This window comes from Alexandromys fortis, unplaced genomic scaffold, assembly GCF_014885135.2.
Source record: "Alexandromys fortis isolate MF-2015 unplaced genomic scaffold, M_Fortis_MF-2015_v1.1 scaffold_37, whole genome shotgun sequence".
NCBI lineage: Eukaryota > Metazoa > Chordata > Mammalia > Rodentia > Cricetidae > Alexandromys > Alexandromys fortis.
In genome coordinates this window covers 5,682,351-5,706,336 of record NW_026067914.1, presented here as the reverse complement: position 1 = coordinate 5,706,336, position 23,986 = coordinate 5,682,351, and the positions used below count along the sequence as shown (strand labels likewise).

Here is a 23,986-nt window from a genome sequence, read left to right as displayed (position 1 = left end):
GGCAGGGCTGCGTCCCCGGCACCTGGCCGCCCGCATGGCTAGTTTATACCCAGAAATAATTACACGGAAACTGTATTCTCTCAAACACTGCCTGGCCCGGCTCCCAGTTTCTTATTGGCTAGCTCTTACATATTGTTCTAACCCATTTCTAATATTCTGTGTAGCCCATGAGTTGGTTTACCAGAGAGGATCTTAACCTGCGTCTGTCTGGAGCGGGAGAATCATGGCGACTCTTCCACCAAGCCTCCTTCTCCCAGCATTCTCCTCTGTTTTCTCCACCCACCTAAGGGTGGGCCTTATCAAGGGGCCTAGGCAGTTTCTTTATTAATAAGAAATCACTCCCACATCATTGTTGGAGTTTCTTACAACCTTCTAGACTTAGTCCCTTCCGTAGGTCAACAGGAAAGAGAGGCCTTTGGCAGGGGTATTAGGCCCAGAGCTTTTGGAACCCAGTGGAAGCACACTTCTACTGAAGCCTGAAGGACTGAGAACAGCGCTCGGTTACTGACCTCATCAGGGTGTAGCCTGGGCTTTGGAAAGGGCGAGACTGTCACCCAGCTTTCTTACAAGATAAACCTTAGTGGAGGGGCTGGAGAGATGGCTCAGCAGTTAAGAGCATTGCCTGCTCTTCCAGAGGTCCTGAGTTCAATTCCCAGCAACCACATGACAGCTCACAACCATCTGTAATGAGGTCTGGTGCCCTCTTCTGGCCTGCAAGCATACACACAGACAGAACATTGTATACATAATATATAAATAAATAAATATTAAAAAAAAACCTTAGTGGAACCCTCCATTTCTTATCTTTTGGTTGTGCGCCTATGAGCCTAACCTTTAATGGCTGAGCCATCTCTCAGCCCAAATTTTTATTTCTAAAAAGGCAGATTCAATGCCAAGAGCATGATGTAAGCCTGTAATCCTAGAAATTGGGATGCAGGGCCAGGGGGATGGCTGTAAATTTCAAGGCCAAGCTGGTCTACAAAATGTACTAAGAATTCGTCTCAAAATATAATAAAAGGTGTGTTTCAGAGTTTTTTTTTTTAAAGAAAGAAAGTAGAGAAGCAAATATGAGAAGAGTCTAAAGAGAAAGGGGAGGAGGAAACAGAGCATCATGGGATGGGTGTGAATGAGGGAAGCAGAAGGTGAGGAAGGGGTCACTCATCAGGGGACAGTGGCCACTGGGGCGGCAAGAACTACGTAAACTGATATATGCATATGGAAATGAAACCCATGGCTCTGTATGCTAACAGATTTAATAAAGTCTCCTCTGCATGTCCAGACTCTTCTGCTCCATTGATTTGTCTGTCTATATGCTAATGCATAGTGGATAGTGTAGTTTTAAAACAAGGCTTAAATTTGGGAACTTATAGCGCTTCTTCAAATTTATTGATGGTATTCTGGGATTTTTGCATTTCCAGAGGAATTTTACAGCCACTCTGTCAATTCATATTTTAAAACTTGCTGGAGTTGTGACTGAGATTGCACAGAAGGCCCAGATTTGTTTGTAGAGATGTTAATTTTATCCTCTCTCTCTCTCTGTCTCTCTCTCTCTGTCTCTCTCTCTGTCTCTCTCTCTGTCTCTCTGTCTCTGTCTCTGTCTCTGTCTCTCTCTGTCTCTGTCTCTCTCTGTCTCTCTCTCTNCTCTCTCTCTCTCTCTCTCTCTCTCTCTCTCTCTCTCTCTCTCTCTCTCTCTCTCTCTCTCTCTCTCTCTCTCTCTCTCTCTCTCTCTCTACCTCTCCTTATTATGTGATTTTTCAAGACAGGGTTTCTCTGTGTAATAGCCCTGGCTGTCCTGTAACTCACACTACAGATCAGACTGGCCTCACACTCACAGAGATCCGCCTGCCTCTGCCTCTGAGTGCTGGGATTAAAGGATTAAAGGCATGGGCCACTGTAGTTTTTGCTGGCTATTGCTGCTGCCTGTTGTGCTAGCCCTGTTTTCCAGGAATGGGGGCAGGGGATAAGACACAGACTCAGGAGATTCTAATGCAGAAGCTCTTTATTGTAAAAAGATATTGTAAGCAGGTTGGGGGGGGGGTTATGGGGTTAGGGAAATTAAGCTGCCACAAAAACATTTCTTGTTGGTCCTTTTGAAACTGGCAGTCACTGCTGGCGTGTTGTGATTGGCTAGGAGCTGACAGGTTGTCTTGGCCAATTTTGCTTACTCATTGTGAGTTTGCGTGTGCTTGCTTGTGCTTGCGCTATTGCCCTGCCTCACGACCGTCACTCAGGTGGGATATGACATCTTAATAGTATTTGTTACCTCTCTCATGAACATGAACTACAGAATTAATATAAATTATAATTTATTGCTGGGCAGTGGTGGTGCACGCCTTTACTCCCAGCACTCGGGAGGCAGAGGCAGGTGGATTTCTGTGAGTTCGAGGCCAGCCTGGTCTATAAGAGCTAGTTTCAGGGACAGGCTCAAAAGCTACAGAGAAACCCTGTCTCGAACAACTAAAGAAAAAAAAAAAAGAAAAGAAAAGAAAAAAATTATAATTTATCACAATAATATTTTGTAGTTTTCAATATATGTCTTGTCCATATTTTCTCATATTTATCTGATTTTGCATTTTTATCCTATTTAAAATATATCATTCTGGACTTAACTTCCTGATTGTTGCTTCAGCTACCTGAGAGCTGGATTATAGGAATGTGCCATTGTTCCTATATGCTTCTTGGTTAGTTTCGATTGGATGCTTTTTATCATTATAGGTTTCACTGTTTTGTTTGTTTGTTTGGTTGGTTGGTTAGTTTTCATGCTGAGTGAGTAATCTTCATTTGGATACCAGAGCCCTGGAACTCGCTCTGTAAACCAGGCTGGCCCCAAATTCAGAAATCTGCCTGCTTCTGCCTTCAGAGTGCTGGGATTGAAGGCCGACACTATAGATCTTATTAGGTATTGGATCTCATTGTAATCTTGTAATTATTCTTGAAATTCATTTCAGTTAAACTACTTGTAAACAACTTGGTCCATGTGTGGCTTTGGAGATCTCACATGAGACTAGACACCATTTAGTCAAGGGTGAAAACAGTCACTAACTTAACCTGGCATAAATGCCAGGTGCTCTGCCCAGCATCCCCCTGCCCATGACTCCTTTCTGTGCTTTCTGCAGTTTCCTCTCATGCAAGGGCTAGCCTTTGCTACTTGGGGAACACTGCAGATACCCATTGTTTTCCTGTGAAAATATCTCCTTTCTATATCCATCTAGAAGTCTACTTGGACTCTCAGCTTCATGAGAGATTCTGGTAAACCTAATTTGCTCTCTCTTTTCTGTGTGATAGCCCAGCAATGCAAAGGGGTAACCTAGGACAATCATGTCGTTTATCACACTCACTTTCTCTCTTTGTGATAATCACTTTTTCTTGTTGCTTGATGTCCAGTTCATGCATTTGTTTACTTTCTATTGGCTGTTTGAGATAGAGATTAAATTCATTTTATGTGGAAACAAATGTCAGCAATAAAACGTCAAGAAACCTGCCTAAGGATAATGTGATCTGCATCAGACTGCAAGGCAGCTTTGCCGGGCATACAGAGAGTCAATTGTATCTATTTAGCTTGAATTTTTAAAAAAGATATCCTGACAGAAACCAGTGTTATAACCATGTCTTAAGGAGGGGTGCTATCACTTTGGGGTCCTGATGCCTTGGTCATCTATAGCAACAAGTGCAGTAGACTGGATTGCGTATATATCGCATGCAGGCTACAGAAAGTAACTTGAGCCTTCAGTCCATACTGATCTTCTCTTTGGCCAGGAACCAGTGGAATGAAGTGCATACATTCCATCTGTAAACTTGGAACAGCCCAGGTCCACCAGTCTGCTTCTGGTTTTGGCTTGCAGTTGGCGTTGGAGTGTTTGCTCTGAGTGTCTGTAACCTGTTTCCCATTTCACCTACAGTGTCTGATGGTTCAAAGTCTTGTCTATGGAAGTGAGCACATCAAAAGCAGAGAGACTAAAAGCCTCCTTACCCTGTTGCAGAGGTAAGTTCTGCCTCTTCTGTCAGATTTTCCACAGACACAAACCATGTCGTCACTCTGGTATATGAATCAGCCTGTCTGATTCAGCCAGGTGCTGGTGGTTATCTAATTAGGCAAAACTCTTACCTCATCTATGGTTTTTGTCAAATTCTGTACTGGACATAATTAGTTCATCTCTTGTTTGCTTAGGATCTATAATTGCAGAAGCTGACTGTAATAATATGCAGTGTATTTTATATATATATATGTACACACACATATATATGTATATATATATAAATATATATATATAAAGCATATCACTCTCAGTGCTGAGCATTTTAGACAAATCCTGCAAGATAAGGTCTTTGCTGACAATATGATAGCCACAAAATGGTATATTTGTGGATTTTAACAGTCAAGAAGTGAACATATTAAACTTATTTTTCTCATTGAATATATCTAGGTCTCTAAACATATGGCAGGCAGTTGGGCCGATTTAGCATGTTCAGATTTTTTTTTGATGTTTAGATTTAAGCCAACAGGATACTTGGCAGAGACCTACCCCATTCTCCTCTTTCCTCATCATTTATACTTGTACATCTCAATGTGATATTGGCACCAAATTGCTGCCTTCTAAGAAAAGTGAGATTAAAAATGGTTGTGTTTGCTAAAATCCCCAGCTGAGCTAGGTCCTTTTTAGAAACAGTTTCATTTAAAGTTCTATAACTAACCCAATATGAAGCTCTCATTTGAGAGAATGGAGGCCAAGGTTCTGAAGATTTTTCTCAAATCCATAGACTTAGAGATTTGGATCCAAATAAATGTGATCCTAAAGGCTGTATGCTTTTCTCAGAGAGTTCTCTAACAAAGAGGGCCCTGTTTATTGGTGTCTTAGTTAGGGTTTCTATTGCTGTGAAGAGGTACCACAACATGGCAACTCTTATAAAGGAAAACATTTAATGGGTGTCTTACATTTTCAGAGGTTTAATCCATTATCATCGTAGTGGGACATGGTGGTGTGCAGGCAGACGTGGTGCTGGAGAAGTAGCTGAGAGCCCTACATCTTGCCTTAAAGGCAACAGGAAGTGGTCTGAGACACCGCACATGGCTTGAGCATATAAGACCTCAAAGCCTGCTTCTGCAATGACACACTTCCTCCAACAAGGCCACACTTCCTCCAGCAAAGCCACACCTCCTAATAGTGCCACTTCCTAGGAGCTTATGGGGAAAACTTACATTCAATCTACCACAATATATGAGGTTAGGATTCTGATTTCATTCACCAAAAGTGTCTCCTAATCAGTCCATTTTCAGCAGACTCCCTAGGTTAGTCAAGCAGGAGAGATGAGCTTGAACAGTTGTAGTCCGTGCTATCTACCAGCCTCGGTCAGCTACACTGCAGGTAGACCCTGAAGAAGGCTCTTGCCTTTATTGTCCAGAGAATTGGGTTCCTCAGCCCCTTCTATAACTTTCCATTTAGGGGGTACATAGGACCACACAAAGAAGCAGGGAGGAATTTGCTCCCGGCATGCAAGTGTGTATAAAAACATATTTTTAAATCAAAACAATAAGAATATGAAAAACTAGAATATGGATCTCCTTCCGTATTCTAACACATAGTATTTCTGATTTATAAGCCTCAGTTGGGTAGGTTAAAATGGAACCTTAGGATGTTTGGGGTCAGATATAAACTAAAGTTGACCAGATTTTTTTTTTCCGTTTGCAACGTAGTAAGGACTTTCAGTGGACTTGATTATACAAATGGGCATAGGAGCTCATCTGACATGCTGCAGAACCATTTCTGTACCAAAAACCTGAGAATTGATTTGCTTAAGCTAGTGTGCCCAGAAAGAGGCAGCCTTGGGACTTAATAAAGGTCTCTAAGTTTCTTACTGTGGCCTCTGGAGGCAGTCTAGCTTCTAAAAGCAGGTTCAAAACTCAAGGCTCCTGTGCTCTGCTCTCCCATCTTAGAGAATTTACTTTAACGCCGTTGGCCCCACTTAGAGCTTACTTAACTCCCTTAGCCTATAGTTAGACACCACTGTAATAATGGCACTCCCTCTCATTTCCGCATTAATGAGACCATACATAAAAGGTCAGGCCTGGCAAACCTTAAATCTTAAATGTTCACTGATTGTCAACATCATAATAAAATATCGATAATGACAGTAATTCTTGTTCTGAAGTGGAGTCATAATGAGCTAGGATGTTTAAATGACTCATACACATTACCGTATTATTATTTGATGTTATGAGTAGGGTAAGGAATGTTCATGACTGGAGTAAGACTTATGATTTTAACCTATTTTTCACTGCTTAGGACGTTCCATGAACCTGAGCAAATCATTTGCTCCTCCTTGAGGCTTGGATTCTCCATCACTGACATATCAGTAAATCATGAGCTGTTAGGACTTCTTAAGTCATAAGGATTTAAGCAGAATCCTGTCTAAACAAGCCCAACAGAGCACGTGCTAAGTCAGTGTGAGCTAGACACTCCTCCCTCCCCTTCCTTATAGAACTCTTGTTGCCTCTTACTCTTGAGGTAAGACGTCAGAATATTTGAAATTGGAGGGAATTGTTAGTCAGAATCACAGTATTTTGTGACGGAGGCTTTGACAGTCTGCCCTCTTTAAAGAACCTATTGTGTTTTGAAATAACTACTAATGAAACGACAAGGAAAATACAAGCAGCATGCAATTTCAGAGACAAAGCACAGGCTCTTTACTCAAAATTGTAGTAACTTTTTCTACCCAGCTTATATTCAAGTAAGAGAAACCTCAGAGCTGGCGAGATGCCTAAGTCACTTAAAGGAACCTGCTGCCACCTCTGAAGATGATCCCTAGGACCTACATGGTGGGAGAAAAGGATAGACTCCTGCAAGTTGCCCTTTGATCTCCAAATGCGTGGTGTGTGCTGTAGGAGCACATTCTGCTCCTTCAGCCCTGGTGCTTACCATGGCATGTGCACACATACACACTACAGCAATAAAAAAATAAATATGTATAAAGACACGAGACCCACAGATGAGATCAAGGTTCAAAGACTAAGCCACTGCTGAGTGCTCAGCCTAAAAGGAGACATCAGCTGCACTCCCTCCTCCTGGGGCTCAGGGATCATTGTGGAAGAGGGAGCTGAAGGACTGTAAGGGACAGTGGTGCTTGGATGACTACAGGGAAGAAGTGTCCTCTGCATAAAACAGTTGTACATATGACAACATGAGCCAGATCCACACGAATTTAAGGCACACATGTAATATTAGACAGACAGCATTAATAGGACTTGATGACTTTTAAAAAAACGGGAGAACAAAGTTGGATGGGTGAGGTCAGAGGTGGATCTAGGAGAAGATGGGGGAGGAGATAAGATGGTCAAAATGCAGTGTATTTTCAGAGTTAGTAAAATATGTTCTAAATTTTTTAAAGAAAAACTTCAAGATAAGTGGAGTGAATATATTTTCTCAGTAGCCTCGAGTTGACAGGAGCCACAGGAGGAGGAGAAACTGTGGGAAGCCAGTGCAGACCAGACAGTCTAAGTTTCCTGAAGTGCTTGAACTTAAGTCAATCAGGTTTCAGATTCCCATTCTTTCACTGTGTAGAGAACCTGGCTTTGATGGGTTTTCATCTGCACCTGGAGAGATCTGTGAAGCAGGTCATACTCCAGAACCCGTCTGACACACAGACACACTGAGAACTGAGTTTTTCCAGACACTTCACCCAGGAAGAGGCAGGGCTGCTGGGATTTTAATGTAGGTCACTAATTGCTCTTTCTCTGCTGAAGACAGTGACATCTAGACCTACCCAGAGTCAATATAAGGGGGAAAGACATCTTTTGATGTCCTGTGCTGTAGTAGATGTTACGTCAATAAAGGTTTTGCTTTCCCCGAAACAAGCCCGTATCTCGTTTCCCAAGAACTGCTGAGCAAAGCCATGGGGTAGTTGCCAAAGCCCAGATGTCCAAAAGCAGCGCAAGAATCGCTCTCTTGGCTTCAGCCTCTCACTGGAACAATCAGTCCCAGATGTCCCTAGACACCGCTCGGGATCCAATGTGCTCTAATGTGCTTTACCCCACCGCCTTCAGGAACTCAGTGAAACACTTTCTGGACTGCCATGGCCAGCAGCCTGCATTCTTGTTTTTTGGAGCCTCTGCAAAGAAGTTAGAGCAGAACAGGCCACTCGAAGCAGGAGTTCATTCTAACACAGAGCAATAGTTGCAAGGGCAGCCTGCAAGATTTTAGTACATAGAAAAGGCAGAGAAAACATCAGATTTGGAAACAAACTTGGGAGCTCTTTAGCTTAAATTTTACCCGAGTTACGAATGGACTTCATTTTATTTGTTTGTTTCTGTTGTTTTGCTTTGTCTTCTGAGACAGGGTTTCTCTGTTATAGCCTTGGCTATCCTGGAACTCATTCTGTAGACCAGACTGACCTCTGAACTCACAGAGAACCACCTGTCTCTGCCTCCCAAGTGCTGGGATTAATTGCATGCACCACCACCACCTGGCCAAACACTTCGATTTTAACCATTCATAAATAAAGCTCCTAAGAATAAGAAGTACTCAATATGTTTCAGATATTTTCCTTTTGGAGAAAGCATACACATAACCAGTCTAAAAGTCCCCTGTAGTACATTTTTGATAGAATTAGGAACAAAAATGACAGGGACTAAATTGTGAAGCCAGAGCTGTGAGTGTAAATTGTGTGCAGGAAGGGTCCAGGATCTTAAATGCCTGATAGAAAAGACGCCAGAGAGGGTCTTCCAAGCAGTGTGACCACAAGCTCTGTGTCCTAGAGCTGGTTGGCATTTCTCAGGAAAGTCAGCAGTCTTGACTTGCTATAGTTTAAGGTGCATAGGTAATGACAGGCTGCCAATAAAGTTGGGATGAAATACTAGGGTCATACTAGGGGACTTTCATAAATTATACTAATTAGTTTAGGACTTATTTAGAAGGAAGCTATTGAAGACCTTTGAACAGGATATGGTAGCCAGTTATCAGCTTTCAGACGTTAGGTCTAATAGCGAAGGGCCTAAAAGACAGTACATAGGGAAAAGTAGGGAGAGCACTTCGAGGGCAGATACACCAGCCCAAGAGAGGTGTTGCGGTCTTTAAGTACCTAAGCTATAGGAAAAGGAGGTATGGATGATAGATTGAGAAACAGTCTATAGTCTATGCTGACAAACTTTAAAACCAATTAGATAGGAAGTGCAGCAGTGGCAAGATACAAAAGTGACTTTGAAGTCTCTGACTTGGGCCTGGAAAGATGGCTCAGTAGTTAAGAGCAGTGGTTGCTCTTCCAGAGAGGACTTGAGTTCAATTCTCAGCAACCACATGGCGGCTCAAAAACCGTCTGTAATGGGCTCTGATGCCCTCTTCTGGAGTAAGGGTGTACATGCAGAAAGAGCACTCATACATAAGTAATCTTAAAAAAAAAAAAAGCTGGCTCAACAGCTAGATGAACATAATGAACCTTTGCTGCCAGAGGAGAGGAGACTAGTTTGGGGGAGTCTAGGATTTAGGGAGATAGTGATTTCCATGTTGCATCTGCTATGTTTGAAGTACTCCCTGCACAGCCACTTGGCAGTGTCTAGTAAGCTGCTGGCAGTTTGGAACAAGAGCTTAAGGAGATATATTATGAAGGCTATATCTGGATGGATAAAATAACCTACAGAATATGTGTACGTGAAACAATAAGGCTTGGAAAGAACTTTGGAGATCACACGTGCGTGGAGATTATAGCACGGTGATCTAATACCTGAGCACTGGGCCACAAATTCGAGCTTTCGTATTAACAGTAAGACATCCTAACTCTCACTTTATCCCTAAAAACAATAAGAGCACTCTATCTAAGCATTTAATATATGGGAGACAGATAGCTCCCATGAACTGTAGTAGTAACAACAACAACAAGGATTATCAGCTGTGCGGTGGAGGCACAGGACTTTAATCCCAGCACTCCGGAGGCAGAGGCAGGTGGATCTTTATGATTTCCAGACCAGCCTGGTCTAGAGAGCTAGTCCTAGGACGGCCAAGGCCTACACACACGCGCGCACACACACACACACACACACAGGCACACACACACACACACACACACACACACACACACACACACCCCTCTGTCTTGCATGGGGTGTGGGCAGGGTAGGGGAACGCAAACGAGCAGTGAGATTGGAAAGCTCGTGCAGCACTAAACATACGAATGTTAGCCTACTGTCTGTGATGGATTTTGAAGCCATATATGCCAACGAGGGGGGTAAAGAAAATCTTCCTAAAAAGAAAAAAAGAAAAAAAAAAAAAGGAAAATCTTCCTTTTTACAAGAAGAGGAAGAAAGCAGATACTAGAGAGTCCATTGACCTATCAGAGCCCAAGCATCTTTCTGTAAAAATAAATTTTCTTATAAAAAGAACTTTGTGGTGGGGCCACTATACACCAAACCAAGGTCAATACATCCTGATGACATCTAGAGTAGCCATTCTCAAGCTCTAGGACTTCACCGTGCATTTTACTCTTTTAGTATCAAATGCACGTTAGTGGACTCATTCACCACCCAGAAAGGAAAAACCTAAGACCTAATTAGAACTAGAGAAGCCATTAGCGTTATTTCTTCTCTTATAGCGTATGTCCGTTATCTGCATTCAGTCCTAACGCAAGTCTTCTTGGCCAAGTAAACACAAGGGAGCAGCTGCTTCTGGGCGGGGAGGCTGGGAGAGGAGAGGTGAAGGACTGGAGGGTGGAAACGGGTCTTGGTGCAGTTACCTCTGGAGAACTGTATCAAGAGTGAAACGGGCCAGGTGGTGGTGGCGCACGCCTTTAATCCCAGCACTTGGGAGAGGCAGAGGCAGGTAGATCTCTGAAGTCAAGGCTAGCCTGGTCTACAGAGTAGGCTTCAGGATAGCCAGGGCTACACAGAGAAATGCTGTCTTGGGAAACATAGACACATACAGACACACACACACGCACACGCGCATACACACACACACATACACACACACGCACACACACGCACATACACACACACACACGCACATACACACACACACATACACACAGAGGCTGAAATGGAATTGTTCTGAAAGCTGCATATCAACCAGGCCGTCTCAGGCAAGACTGTAGTGAACTTACAAACATGCACCATAAACCGCTGCTTGCGGGATTCTGTGTTTGCGCTCTTTTCCTACTATTTATAAGTAAATATCCTAACACCGGCTCTATGAAATTAAAGTATTTGGGCAGTATGAGAGAGCGAGAAGGACCATTGACTGTAGTGTTCAGATCCTAACTGTCAGCAGCTTTCCAGCTTTCCAGATCAGGATTCAAGCTCTAGCTTGATACAGCCACACACTTGGGAGAAACCAACACTTGGGAGACTAGTTCTCTGCCTTCAGATCTCCTTTATGGTGGCAAACAGTGACTCCTAAGCCACTAGGAGACAGTTCTGGGTACCTTGTGTTTGGCAGAACCGAGAGGAGATTTGTAGTCAACAGTCATTCTGCCGTGCCCACAGAATGGACAAGTCTGAGGGTCTAGCATGGGATAAGGCAAGGCGAATACACACACTTCATCTCTTGGTCTCCCTCTGTCGTTAACTTCCTGGAGTAATACTTGCTGCTCAACAGCAACATTCCAGGTTTGGTAGTGCTTGGTTTATTGGCATTTTCTGCCACAGGCTGTGGGCAGGGGCATACCTATACCATCCACACGTATTTGCTATTCAGGCGAGAAGCGCACTGTCCTCTGATCCAGTGACCCTCCTGCAACTATACTCTGAGTCACTCAAACATTTCGGACTTAGTTTCCCTGTTTTATTCATGCCTTCAGCATCTGGTAAGCACCTACTAAACAAGAGATACATCCAGAGATCAGAGGTTAGCGATATAAATAAAACATGGGGGCTGGAGAGATGGCTCAGTGGTTAAGAGCATTGTCTGCTCTTCCAGAGGTCCTGAGTTCAATTCCCAGCAACCATATGGTGGTTTGCAACTATTTGTAGTAAGATCTGGCACCCTCTTCTGGCCTGCAGGCATACATCCAGACAGAAAACTGTATGCATAATAAATAAACCTTAAAAAAAGATATATAAAACATGGTCGTTCATCAGATGTCAGAGGTAAGCAACATAAATGAGTCCTTCACCATAAGGAGATAGCCCTCAGTGCGGGAGCAGCTCAAAGAAATTGTGAAAACACAAACTGTGAGTTCCAGGTTAGAGCCTGGAATGAGAATAAGGTGACAGTGGCTAGTGGACCCAGAAAAGCCTCCAGAGTGTAACCTCTGAGCTGTTTCCCAAAGGGCAAGTTCATCCAGATGGAAAAGAGAAACTGCTGCCGGAAAAAAGAGAAGCGTATGCAGAGACAGAGTGGAATGACGGAGGGCAGTGCCTGGAAAGAATGGTGAGAACCTCGCTCTGGCACAGGGCTGCACTTTCTCATAGCTAATACTGACTCCAAGAGACACACTCAGCCTACCTGGGGAGGGAGAAAGAGCTGTGGAAGAAATCAGCAGAGGAAAACACAAGCAGCGGTAGACAGTGACGGCTGCTTTGCCTCGGGCAAATTCTCTACCTACATCTTTAGAGCAGGCTACTATGTTTTTTAATGCTGTATTTTTGTGTACCTGAGTTCTTTTTGAAATAACCAGGGATTTAAATATTAGCAAATGAAGCTCTTTACTCTCTTTAGGACACAGATCGACCAAGCTGGGTTTGTTCAAATCAAAGGGTGTGGGACATGCTTGCTCTGAGGGTTCAAGAATGCCTTTGTAGTTTGGTAAAGGATGTGGGTCCTACTTTAGGGCATGGTGAAGTCTTAGGACAGTCCTTATGTCAACAATCCACCACTTATCTGATCAGAGAAACTGGACTTTAACATGCCCCTATGAACTAATTGCTCCTTATAATTCACGGGGGTGTAGAGGAGTAGTGCCAAAGCTGGGCATGGTGGCACCTGCATCTAGTCCCAGCTGCTTGGGAGGTGGCAACAGGCAGATCACGTAAGCCCTGAGATCAGCCTTGGCAACATAGTGGGCCACAGTTCCACTCTAGCTCTGGAAACCGGGAGGCCTGGATTCAAACCACAGATACTTCTAGTCATATGTAATCCCATTCAGCGTGTCTATAAAATAGAGAAGACAGTTTTACCTGTGTCGGGATTGCTGGGAGAAGCAGCTAAAATACTTGCAAAGTGTTGGCCCACAGTAATCACGTACTAAATTCACAGTCATTTTTATTGTTGTGAGTTTATGATCTTTTTATTACAGCATTGATGCTTAAAACAAATGGAGTAGGAGCTAGGAAAATTAACACTAAGCTAATACAGAAAACATTTTGTTGGTTAGCGTTTCAGTTGGTATCTAGAAGCCCTGAAAAGAGCAAATATAAATATAGTTTGAAACAAACACTTAAACTCAAAGCAGAGACTGATTATACAGAGCGCAAGTCAATGGTTTTGCAACACAGAGGATTTTGTGCAGGGGAATCCTGCCACCATGTGGCAGCTGACTTGTGGTTACTACCTAACGGTCCAGTCCTCACATCTTCTGCCACCTCTGATTTGGTGTGACCCTTGAACAGAACTGAATCTGTGCCTGTTTCCTCTGCTAATATGAACTCTCCTTTACTGACTAGGTAACGAAAGCCACAGATAACTTCCTGTATGTTATGCAGCCCTCTTTAGTGATAGTATGCTTAAAACCACAAGTTCCTTGCAAAATTGTGTATGAGATTTCTGTGGAATGTCGTAACTGCATCCCTCCAAGGGCTATGAAAATCACCCTTTTTGCAGATTTGAGGCACACATAGCATCTGAAAACCGCTCTTTATAGAAACTTTGTGGATGAGTATTTTGGCCCGTACTTCTAAGCTAGCTCAGCTCTTCCAGTATTAGGAAACAGGAGTATAGAAGCCTTAATGGCCGAAAGCAGGCAAGATGGGTCCTCTTACGGCCACTGGGACTCGAATCTTTATGCTCTTCAGAAATTACTCGAAAATCCTGAAGTATATTGGGTAAATTAGGCAGGATTTTCTCAGCTGCTGTAAATACCACCCAGGGAGTTGTTACCTGGCTTTGCCAACTAAGTCCAAGGAAGAACTTCTAGGTCTTTTGGGAGAAACCCAAGACTCTGATTCTATTTTGGCCGTGTTTAAAGATGCAGCAGGGTTGAGTTGGGTAATGAGGAGCCATGCTACGCTGTCCTTGCCTCGGGGTGAGCACAGCTTTTCCACACAGCCGAGGCAGGGAGGACTGTCAGCTAAGGGAAAAGCCAAGACCAATGAAAATGCTTTCTCCTTCCTTCCAGGCCTTCCGCTATCAGTGAATTGAAAACTCTACATAAGACAGCCAACAATAAAAACAACTGGTTGCTAGCCTGAACGCTAGAGCACAAAATTCTTTTATCAGCATGGACGACAGTGGCAGAGCCAAAGGGGAAGAGATTTTTTTTTAAACTAAGGATTCCTGAGGAAATTCTTGTGGAAAAAGTTCCACCTAGGAGCCACTGCAGGTGGGATACATAAGAGCTCTTAGAACCGGTCGGGGGCTATAACTTGGTAAAGAGGTCTTCTTAATGATGGCGCTCTGTCTAGGTTGGACTTCTCACCTCTCATGTGTCTCTCTCAGGAATTTGTGCTTATTATGACTTACCATCTTCCATTTCTTTTCTAATTGTAGTTCATTCCTTTAAGTCCTTGCCCCCACCCTCCACCCCTCTAGATACTATGGGCTGAACAGAACCACGTGCTGGTCCAGTACTGCACCATATCCCCAGTTCTGAGTTTTTTAAAAAATTAGACAGTACCTTACTAAGCAGTTTATCGATGAGCATCCTTGGAAGTAGTGTTAGTCACAGCCTGTTTAAGGCTATTAACACTGCTTTGTGAGTAATGTTGGGGTCTCCTGAGACATTTGCCGTGCATGATCTGACGATGTATCAGAATTAGAATAGACTTGATTTTATAAATGAAAAGATTGTGGGTAGGACAAGAGAAATTAAGGGTTTTTTGTCTAAGGTCATCTTGGCAGTTATCCCTGGATTATAGCTGGTTGTTCCTTCCACACTGCCTCCACCTAACTGGAGTCAAAAATCTTTAGGAAAGGGTCTGCTGGTGAAGGTGGCTGTGCAAGCCCGACTGCCTGATTTCGGTCACTGAACTCAAAAAAAAAAAAAAAAAAAAAATCCCAAGCTGGTTGTGGTGGCACATGTCTGTAATCCCAGCCCTCCTAGGGAGGGAAGAGAGGAAGAGGAGAATCACCTGGAAGTAGAAGCTGTTAGCCAGTTAGCCTAAAGCATGCAGCACTGCTCTACATAAGATAGACTAAGGGAGACACTGTATGCTCTACCTAAGATAGACTAAGGGAGACTCTGGCCCAGCCAGGTCCACGGCAAGAGCGGATTCCAGAGCTGTCTCCTCACCTCCACACAGGTGCCATGGCGTGTGCCCCCCTCACACAGAAATAAGCAATAAGTCTTTAGAAAAGGAAGGCTGAGAGATTTGTGAAGACATTCCACAGCTGTTGAAATATCTAGGAAAGAAGTAGGCATTACTAAATCATAGGATTTTTCATGGGTGCAAAGACAAGAGAGAAATTTCATAGTTGTTTATACAACTTTAAAACTTCTCCTCGCTTCACCCTGTTACCTGAACTGACTTTGGGGAACGCGGTGTCTCACTACCAACTACCCTACCACTTAGGACTCACTCACAGGACATTTTGGTTTTACATTTGTTCAGTCTGTAAAATCCAATAATCACACAATCCCAAAGTGACATTTGGCTGTGGCCAGAGCCTGCGTGCACCATATTCTCAAGGCCAGCCCACAGACTGGCAGGTTTTCTCCCAGCATGTTTTAGTCTGGCACTCAGAATCAATGTCCTTGGGTGCTGTCCTGACTCTTCTTTTTGTCATTGTTTAGTGGTTTCTTGGCTTGTCATTGTTCGTTTTAGCCCTGCCTGGAGATGGGACATTTGCTGGTATCCAGATGTTCCACACTGACTTCAGTCAGCTTGGGATAGTCGCTTCTACTCCCACACACTAGTTTATGGGTTTGACAAGTGTATAGGCGTGAGTGAATCCACCATGGTAACATACTGAGTTGTTTCACCAACTTGAAATTTTCACTGTTTTGTGAACCATTAAGAACAGTAGAAATGTTCAGCATAGCATAACCTAATTTAAAATGGTGTTCTCTTCGGAAAACTAGGTAAGTAGCAACCTTTCTAAATCAGTCTGTTGGAAACCAGTGACAGGGATCACACAATTAATTATTGATATTTCTCCCATCCAAGTACTAATGTGTACTAACACTGCTAAGCTTCTGAGACCTACTAGAATGTGTATGTTTGGGGTGGTATGGCTGTAGACAAATGCTTCTTGCTGCTAATGGGCCTGAGCTACACAACTCTCTTGAATTAGCTAACAGGCAGTGGCATTTTTGGGTGTGTAAGGGTAAGCTAGTTTCTTATGATCTTCATAGCAAGTTAGAAGAAATCCAAGCCCAAATCAAAATCTGCCATATTGGACACGTTTAAGCAACCTGTCCATAAGCTCAGAGTTCCACTTGTAGGTTGAGACATCCACACACTTTCTTATCAAAGTTCCACTTGATCAGAAACAAGACAATATACAGTGTACGCTGGGAGAGAGGGGTTAGCAGAAAGCAATTAAAAATTCCAAGTGTTACAATATTGTCTTAACTATAAAGGAAAAGTGTGCTCCCTCAAGTGTCAATGGCTGCCTTTCATAATTACAGTTCACAGTGGCTCTCCTTCTAGTGTTCATGGAAACAGAGTATTCTGACACTTGGGAGATTGTTCCTTCCCTCTTAAAACACACACTACCAGTTCAAACATATCCTGCTTGTAGCTGCTGGACACCCTGAGAATGTCTGGGATTCTCACAAGTCATCACTACTAACCCTGGGCCTTAGCCACCTGATTCATTTCTCCCCAAGCCAGCTCTCTGCAGGGTTGTGTGTGCTGCTTTAGGCTGGGACATTCCAAAGGCACCCTCACGTTCTGGCAGATAGCACCGAATCATTTTCAATCATCAGTTGTCTTGGGTATTTTTATTTGGGGACAGGAGTCAAAATGACTGGAAAAACAGGTAACTGCCAGGAATGCTGAATGAATATAGCAATAGAATGACAGTGTTTTCCCATGATAAATACCATACCCCAACTATTAGTACCTATTTACACTGAGTTGCTAGTACCTAGCACAGTGAAGTCTGAAACTTCATTTTAGTTGTGTATTTTTTCCTACTTAGAGTGCTTATCCTACAATTTAATATTGTTTTCTTAGTGACAAAAGACTATATGCATCAAAAACTATTTTAGTAAAACCTACTCAGGAAAATACAAAAATACTTAATGGCTGGTTTCAATTTGGTCAAGAGGCTTCTGTAGACAAACGGAAGGTGTCTGGTGCTAACTGCATCAAGCAGCTCCGAGAACAAGAAAACCTATAACACTGAAGGATATCTGTACATGGTGTTCAGGGAAAAAATAATCTATAGATATGGGCATGGTGATACACATATGTAATCCTAGTACTCAGGAGTAGAAGGCAGGCAGAGCTCTATCTACAAAGACAAAGGCTAGTTACAAAGGCTAGCCTGCCTGCTCTACAAAGGCAGCCAGGGCTGTAACACAGAGAATCCCATATAATGTGTGTGTGTGTGCCTGAGTACATATATATGTATAAATTCTAAAGATAGTCATGGAGAGGAGAATGCTGGAGAGATGGCTCAGAGGTTAAGAGCATTTGTTACTCTTGTAGAGGACTGGGTTTTGGTTCTCAGAACCCACATGGTGGCTCATAACTGTCTTTTACTCCAATTCTAAGGCATTCAATGCCTTTTTCTGAACTATGTAGACACCAGTCACATATGCAGTGCATATACATCCAAAGTAGGCAAAAACGCACATACACATAAATAAAAAAAGATATTCACGGGGGCAGTACAATAGTGAGATTAATTTATGGCTATATAAAAATATTTATTCACAAAATAAAAATATTTACACAATGGAACCTTGATCTTGTTTTCTCCATGAGTCTCTGCGGACGATCCACTATGAATCATGAACACCATGCGGTCAGAGTGACAAGACAACTATAAATACACACAAATATTCACAATGAATTATTCAAGACTCAGGAACGTCTTCATCAGGGCAGCAGTAATATTCCACAAAACATATCTGCCCATCTTCATTTCTAATCATGTACTGTAGTGACAGGAATCCTCGATTATCTGTCCGAATAGACACTTTACAGGATAGAGCTAATGCCTTTGTAGAGGGTTTCAGTAAAGCAAGTTTGTATCTGCAGGAGAGCAAATGAAAAGCTGTTATTTGGATCCACTAAATGCAATGCACACAACACCAGGTATGGTTAGCTAGGAACTATTTAGCAGCAGATACCTGCCAATAAGTTGGTCTTCTCTCTCGCTGTATCTACCTGTGATTACAACCCAACCCCCAACCTCCCCGGGAAAGCCAGAGCCCATCTACTTTTTTTTAATGTGATGCATTTTCTAACATATTAAAAATTACCTGGTTTGGTTTTATATGGGAATTTTGTACTTAACTTCATCTTTATCAACAATGCAGCCTTTATATTAAGAACTGACCTGTTGCTGGGCCATGGTGGCACACTCCTTTAATCCCAGCTCTTGGGAGGGAGGCATTTGGCTCTCCGAGTTCGAGGCCAGCCTGGTCTACAGAGTGAGTTCCAGAACAGCTAGAACTGTTACACAGAGAAACCCTGTCTCAAAAAAAAAAAAAAAAAAAAAAAAAAAAAAAAAAAAAAAACCCAAATCAAAAAAATACTGACCTGTTGACCTGGGTCTTATTACAGTGAAATGCTTCCACCAAGTCAGAATCTTTGGGATAGTCAAGGTGAGAACTTCCAGCATTTCCAAAAGTAGATAGCCTAGAGTTGAAAGTAAGCAAATCATTCATTTATAGGTTTGATAAGCAATATCAGGACTCATGCTGCCTTAAATGACATATTCAAAAACTGGCTATAGGAACAGGGGGGATGGTTCAGTGGGCAAGTACATTTGCAGTGAAAGCCTCAGGTAACTGAGTTCAAATTCTCAGAACTCACATAATGGCCAGATATGACTGTATGTCTATAACCTTATCACTAGGGGACAAAGACTGAAAGATTCTCAGAATCCAGTAGGCAGCTGCTTAGCCAAAATTATAATCAAATGCTTCTGAAAGTTCAGAGAATTTTAGGAGGGGTTAAAAAAATTCCTGCAACTCAAGCAAATGTTGGGTGTAGAGTTGGATCCACTGCCAGTCCACATTAAGGATAATTACACTCACATACCTGAAGTAGGGCTTGTCAGGAGACACGGTGATCTGCAGAACATCACTCGTCATGTCCAGCTCAGAAAACGCTTCCCGCAGCCCCTCTGACTGCAGGATAATTTTATTTATAACATTGGTGCTACAGAAATCAAAATCGAGAGTCTCTTCAGGCTCCTGGGTGTTAATTTTGCAGACTGTTACCACTCCTCCTTCTTCTAGAAATAGCATCAAAGGATGACCATAGCCTTGGTAACACATCCGAAGTGCAGTTAAAGTCCCTGCAATGACAGAAGTCACAGGGGCTCAGCTCTGTGGCTCTGGGTTTAGCTTTCCCTCCAAATGGCAAACATATTGCCTCAAGAATAATTTATTCTGCTAAGCTTCTAGAATGCATGTCTCTTCTTAAAGGATCCCAATTCCTGTAACTGCAAGGACACGAGAGCAAGTTTAGTTTGTTAAAAGAATTTTCCACTTAAAATGGAAACATGCCTCAGAAAAATGCCTCCTACTGAGATACAGCATTATTTTAAATCAAATTGGTAGTAAGAGAGGGTAGCCATTGATGATGTTATTTAACACCTCAAATTGGCACCTTTCTCCTGGTTAGAGGGCCAGTGAGGGATTTGGGAAAGCACATATTCTTAGGAAAAACCAGCGGGGGAACTGCGTTAGAAAATGCATAGTTAAAAACATGTTTACTGTAGTATTTGTTAATATGTGGATAATGGCTGTAAGTGTGGTTGCATGAAATCCATGGCATGTCCATGGATGTCACTCAACAATTTCTGGGAGTTGGTGCTCCTAAAGGACCTGGGAATCAAACCCAGGTTTTGTCAGGCTTGCTGGGTAAGCACTTTTACTCACTAATCATCTCACTTGTTCAAAAGGTGTAGTTAGACTCAGCTACAGACTGTTCCTCAGACCCATTAGCTCAGTATTTTGAAGGCACAGGCAAGAGATCACAGCAGGCTCCAGGCCAGCCATGGTCCATAATATTGCAGAGTACACCGTAATTCCAGCACTTGGCAGTTAAGGCAGAATTATCTCAAGTTTAAGGGCAACCTGAGCTATACTCAAGTCCCTGTCTACAAAACAAAACTTAACAGTGGAGCGGCCAGTGCAAAGCCATGGTTTTAGATCAGTACCTAAATGTTCCCTAGCTTACAGTCAAGTTACTTTCCTATGAAATAAAATCATTTCTTGGATTCTTGTAATCTTATGCCCATGGCAACTGAATTTTTTAATCTCTAAAAATAATTCCCTAAGCAAGTAAAAATATGTTTTGAAGAAACTTTTTGAGGAAGCAGACATAATTTATAAAAGTCTTAATTTTAGCCAACCATTTTAAACATGGTCAACTGGGAGTCAGGAAAATTTGTTTTTCTCTCCCTGTAAGTAGATGTCAATTCTGAGTAAGTTAGAGAAATATGTAATTAAAACAAATTTCACCATGTTATAGATATAATTAATGACTGTTTAAAGTCTTAATTTTAAACTTAGAATCTTAGAGCCTTGTGAGATGATTTTGTCAACCAGACAGGATCTAGACTCACCTAGGAAATAAACAATAATAAAATAATAATAAAGTTTACCTGGAGTAGGACTTGATCCAAAAATAGATAAACAGTCTAAAAGGATAGTTAAGTTAATTCGGAAAGTAACAGATTCTTCCTGAATGGTAAATTCTTGAAACACTTCAGCCTGCAAAAAGTGAACATGAAAGTGGGGTTATCATAAACAATGAAAATTCACATGCAATATTTCATTTTACACTTAAAAATGAACAATACTGTGCCAACTCCATGAGAATAATTTCTCATTCCCCATTGAGATATGGCAAATTGTCAACCATTACCCACTGGACTACCACTCAATGGTTTAATTGTTGGGTCCCATTTAGAAGCTCCTGAAGTGTGTGTATGTGTGTGTGGGGTAATGATGAAAATGTGTGAGTTTAAAAGGGATGCTGGAGAGGAGATAGCTTAGCAGTTAAGAACACCAGCTACTCTTCTAGAGGATCCAGGTCAATTCCCAACACCCACACGGTGGCTCACAACCATCTGTAGCCATTTCCAGGGGATCCAAAACCCTCTTCTGGAAGGTACTCTGAAGGTACCAGATACATACCTTTAGCAGACATTCATGCACGCAAAACACTCATACACAAAAAATAAAAAAAAATTAACTAAAAAGCAACAAAAGAGACCACTCCCCCCACAAACAATGGTCCTTCATCTTCATTTCTGGATATAAACCTATTACCCACTTCCTTTGCTCCTTCCTTGTGCCGTTCAGGCTAAAGTAACCTGAAAATAGGGCAATTTAATAATGCATGAATGACAATCGTTTCTAATTACTTTTTTAAAAAATTAATTAGTTTCATGTGCATTGGTGTTCTGTCTGTGTGAGGATGTCAGATCACCTAAAATTATAGTTACAGACAGTTGTGAGCTGCCACGTGGGTACTGGGAATTGAACTAGGGACTTCTGAAAGAGCAGCCAGAGCTCTTAACTGCTGAGCCCCTCCAACTTCTTTTGAAGACAGAAACCATGCTTTATTTATTTCTCCATTTGTGAGGTCATACTATACACATGTTCAAAAATATGAACTGAATGTTGAGCTCCGATCTGAACCATATAAAGGCTAGGATTATAGCTCTAATAGATTACAGTTACAGGTGATGGTGCAGGGCTTTAATCCCAGTACTTCAATGCAAAGTAGAGGTGGGTGGCTCTCCTAGCCCTGGAGTTCAGTGTGGTCTACAAAGCAAGTTCCAGGTAACGGGTTTTATGTTAGAACCTGTCTCAGTTCAAAAAATAAAATAAAAATAAATGCTATTACAGCCAATAAGATGAAAAACTAAACCGTGCAGGACAAGAATGACAACGTGAGGAGTAAACAAACATCCCGAGTTTTCATCAGGAGACTGCTGAAATCAAATCTGTTGCAGTTATCACTTACGTAAAGCAGGAACGATATATGTGCCTATTTTTGTGAGAACTTTTAAAAGCGGTAAACGATGAGAAGTTTAACCTCATAGTTTAACCTTAATAAACTATCACTAGGAATCATTATCTGTGTGAGACACGATGGGAAAAATATTTGTTGGCAGGAAAGGAAAAAATAAATCAAGTAATGACATTTTATTCTCTAACTTGAATTTTTTAGAAGTCCTTCAAAGTTTAATAACCAGGCGAATGCTACACTGGGCCTCCGCTCCCCCATACCTGAATAAAGGCATTGGCTTGCACACACTTTGCATTTTCCACGGTAACTTTGAGTCCATTTTTGGTAGCAAAACACGCGGCGTGTTCTTTGAAATGAATGGCTTTCAAGACGGTGGAGAGATTCCTAACGTTGTCGAGGCTGGCCACTAAGCAGTACTGCTCGTCCTCGTCCGGAACGCGCTGGGTTAGGAGAGGCATGGATGCTCCTCTTCTAAACCCCCGAAAACCTGAGAGACGAACAACAGACCTGCATCAGTGCTGATGATGGGGCTGGCGACCTCAATCCGAAATCGGCTGTCAAGAGAGCCCCGCTTCTTGCCACTGCACGGTCTTCAACTTTTGGGGAAATTCTATCTCCTTGTCTCAAAACTACGGTTTCCTCGTCTTCTAGGGGAAAAGAAGCGATTCACAGGGCAGTTGTAACTGGCGCGTTTTTCACGTGGTCAAAAGGCGTCACAGCCCGCTTAGGGTCTACTCGGCAGCTCCCAGCGCCGCCAACCCGGCCGGCCGCGGCCCCGACAGTCACCCGGCTCACCAGCCCGCCTGCCGCACAAGAGGAGCCCCGGGCACAGGCCCCTGCCTCTGCGGCGACGTCCCAGGAAGGACAGACACAATGAGCGTCCCGAAGCGAGGGAGCCTGGCACACAGTTCCGCCGCTCTTCCGCCCCGTCGCCCCGCGGGCCACCGTCACCACCGAGCCGCCGCCAGCCTAGATAGTCTACCGCAAGACCGGAAGAAGGCTCCTTCCGGCTGGATGACTAACCCAGAACCTAGCGTGTACTACCATAGAGACTGGAAGGAGGCGCGAGCGGCAGAACCGGAAGTACGGCCGGCCACCAGCGCGGCGAGGCAAGATGTCGGCGACCAAGAGGAAGCGGCGTGGAGACTTGGAGGTTCGGGCAAGGAAGCCGAAAAAGATACGGAAAGATACCGGGAAGCCAGCTAAGCAGGCGGCTGTGACAAATGAGGTGGAAGAGGAAGATAGGGATCGCATCCCAGGTCCCGTTTGCAAGGTAAAACCCCAGCTCCAGGGTTGTGCATGTGGCGTAAGCTTCGTGACCCGCTTATCGGCTACCAACGTGACTGCAGCCAAAGCTTTCCGGCATCACGAGCTTAGGGATCCCCTTGACTGGACTGGACAATGTGTATGTTAAAGTTTTATGCAGGTGACCTCCTTGAGTCAGCCGTCCGTAGAGCTTGTAGCCAGGGAGGCCACTTAACGGGGCTTTTACTTCTAATATTGTTTTCACTGGTCTCCCCACATCCCTGCCATCTCAGGGCAGTGTTTTTCCTTGGATTTTGTTGACGTCGTTGTTTGTTTTATTTTTAATTTGTTTTTTCTCTTTTGGGTGTATCTACCTACCCCTTTCCTTCCATTCCCTGCCAATGTTGACCGGTATCAGACAGGATCCTGAAGTCAGTCTCTCTCTCTCTCTCTCTCTCTCTCTCTCTCTCTCTCTCTCTCTCTCTCTCTCTCCCTCCC

At 43.0% G+C, this 23,986-nt stretch overlaps 3 protein-coding genes across 4 annotated transcripts in view; 2 read left to right on the top strand and 1 right to left on the bottom strand.

Moving 5' to 3' along the window:
• The window catches only part of Ttc23l (tetratricopeptide repeat domain 23 like), a 57,348-nt gene extending 39,562 nt beyond the window's left edge, over positions 1 to 17,786 (top strand). The window contains exons 11-13 of the mRNA XM_050139049.1: positions 3,900 to 3,982; positions 12,250 to 12,350; positions 14,254 to 17,786. Coding sequence (XP_049995006.1) covers positions 3,900 to 3,982; positions 12,250 to 12,325 — 159 coding nt within the window. The 3' untranslated portion in view covers positions 12,326 to 12,350; positions 14,254 to 17,786. The remainder of the gene's footprint in view (positions 1 to 3,899; positions 3,983 to 12,249; positions 12,351 to 14,253) is intronic.
• A 183-nt stretch (positions 17,787 to 17,969) lies between these two features.
• Rad1 (RAD1 checkpoint DNA exonuclease) lies at positions 17,970 to 23,192 on the bottom strand. 2 transcript variants are annotated; one of them, XM_050139047.1, is made up of 6 exons: positions 23,039 to 23,192; positions 22,504 to 22,730; positions 20,868 to 20,976; positions 19,295 to 19,553; positions 18,791 to 18,889; positions 17,970 to 18,280 (listed from the first exon to the last, which is right to left on the bottom strand). In XM_050139047.1, the coding sequence occupies exons 2-6, from the start codon at positions 22,699 to 22,701 to the stop codon at positions 18,103 to 18,105; spliced, it is 843 nt and encodes a 280-aa protein (XP_049995004.1). In that variant the 5' UTR covers positions 22,702 to 22,730; positions 23,039 to 23,192; the 3' UTR covers positions 17,970 to 18,102. The 2 variants fall into 2 exon arrangements, with proteins under 2 accessions (XP_049995004.1, XP_049995005.1); XM_050139048.1 differs by having other exon boundaries at positions 18,147 to 18,703; positions 22,504 to 23,174.
• Positions 23,193 to 23,292: 100 nt separating this feature from the next.
• Brix1 (biogenesis of ribosomes BRX1) overlaps positions 23,293 to 23,986 on the top strand; it is a 9,219-nt gene continuing 8,525 nt past the window's right edge. Inside the window, 2 exon segments of the mRNA XM_050139050.1 lie at positions 23,293 to 23,535; positions 23,907 to 23,919. Of these exon segments, the coding sequence (XP_049995007.1) occupies positions 23,358 to 23,535; positions 23,907 to 23,919 (191 nt within the window). The 5' untranslated portion in view covers positions 23,293 to 23,357.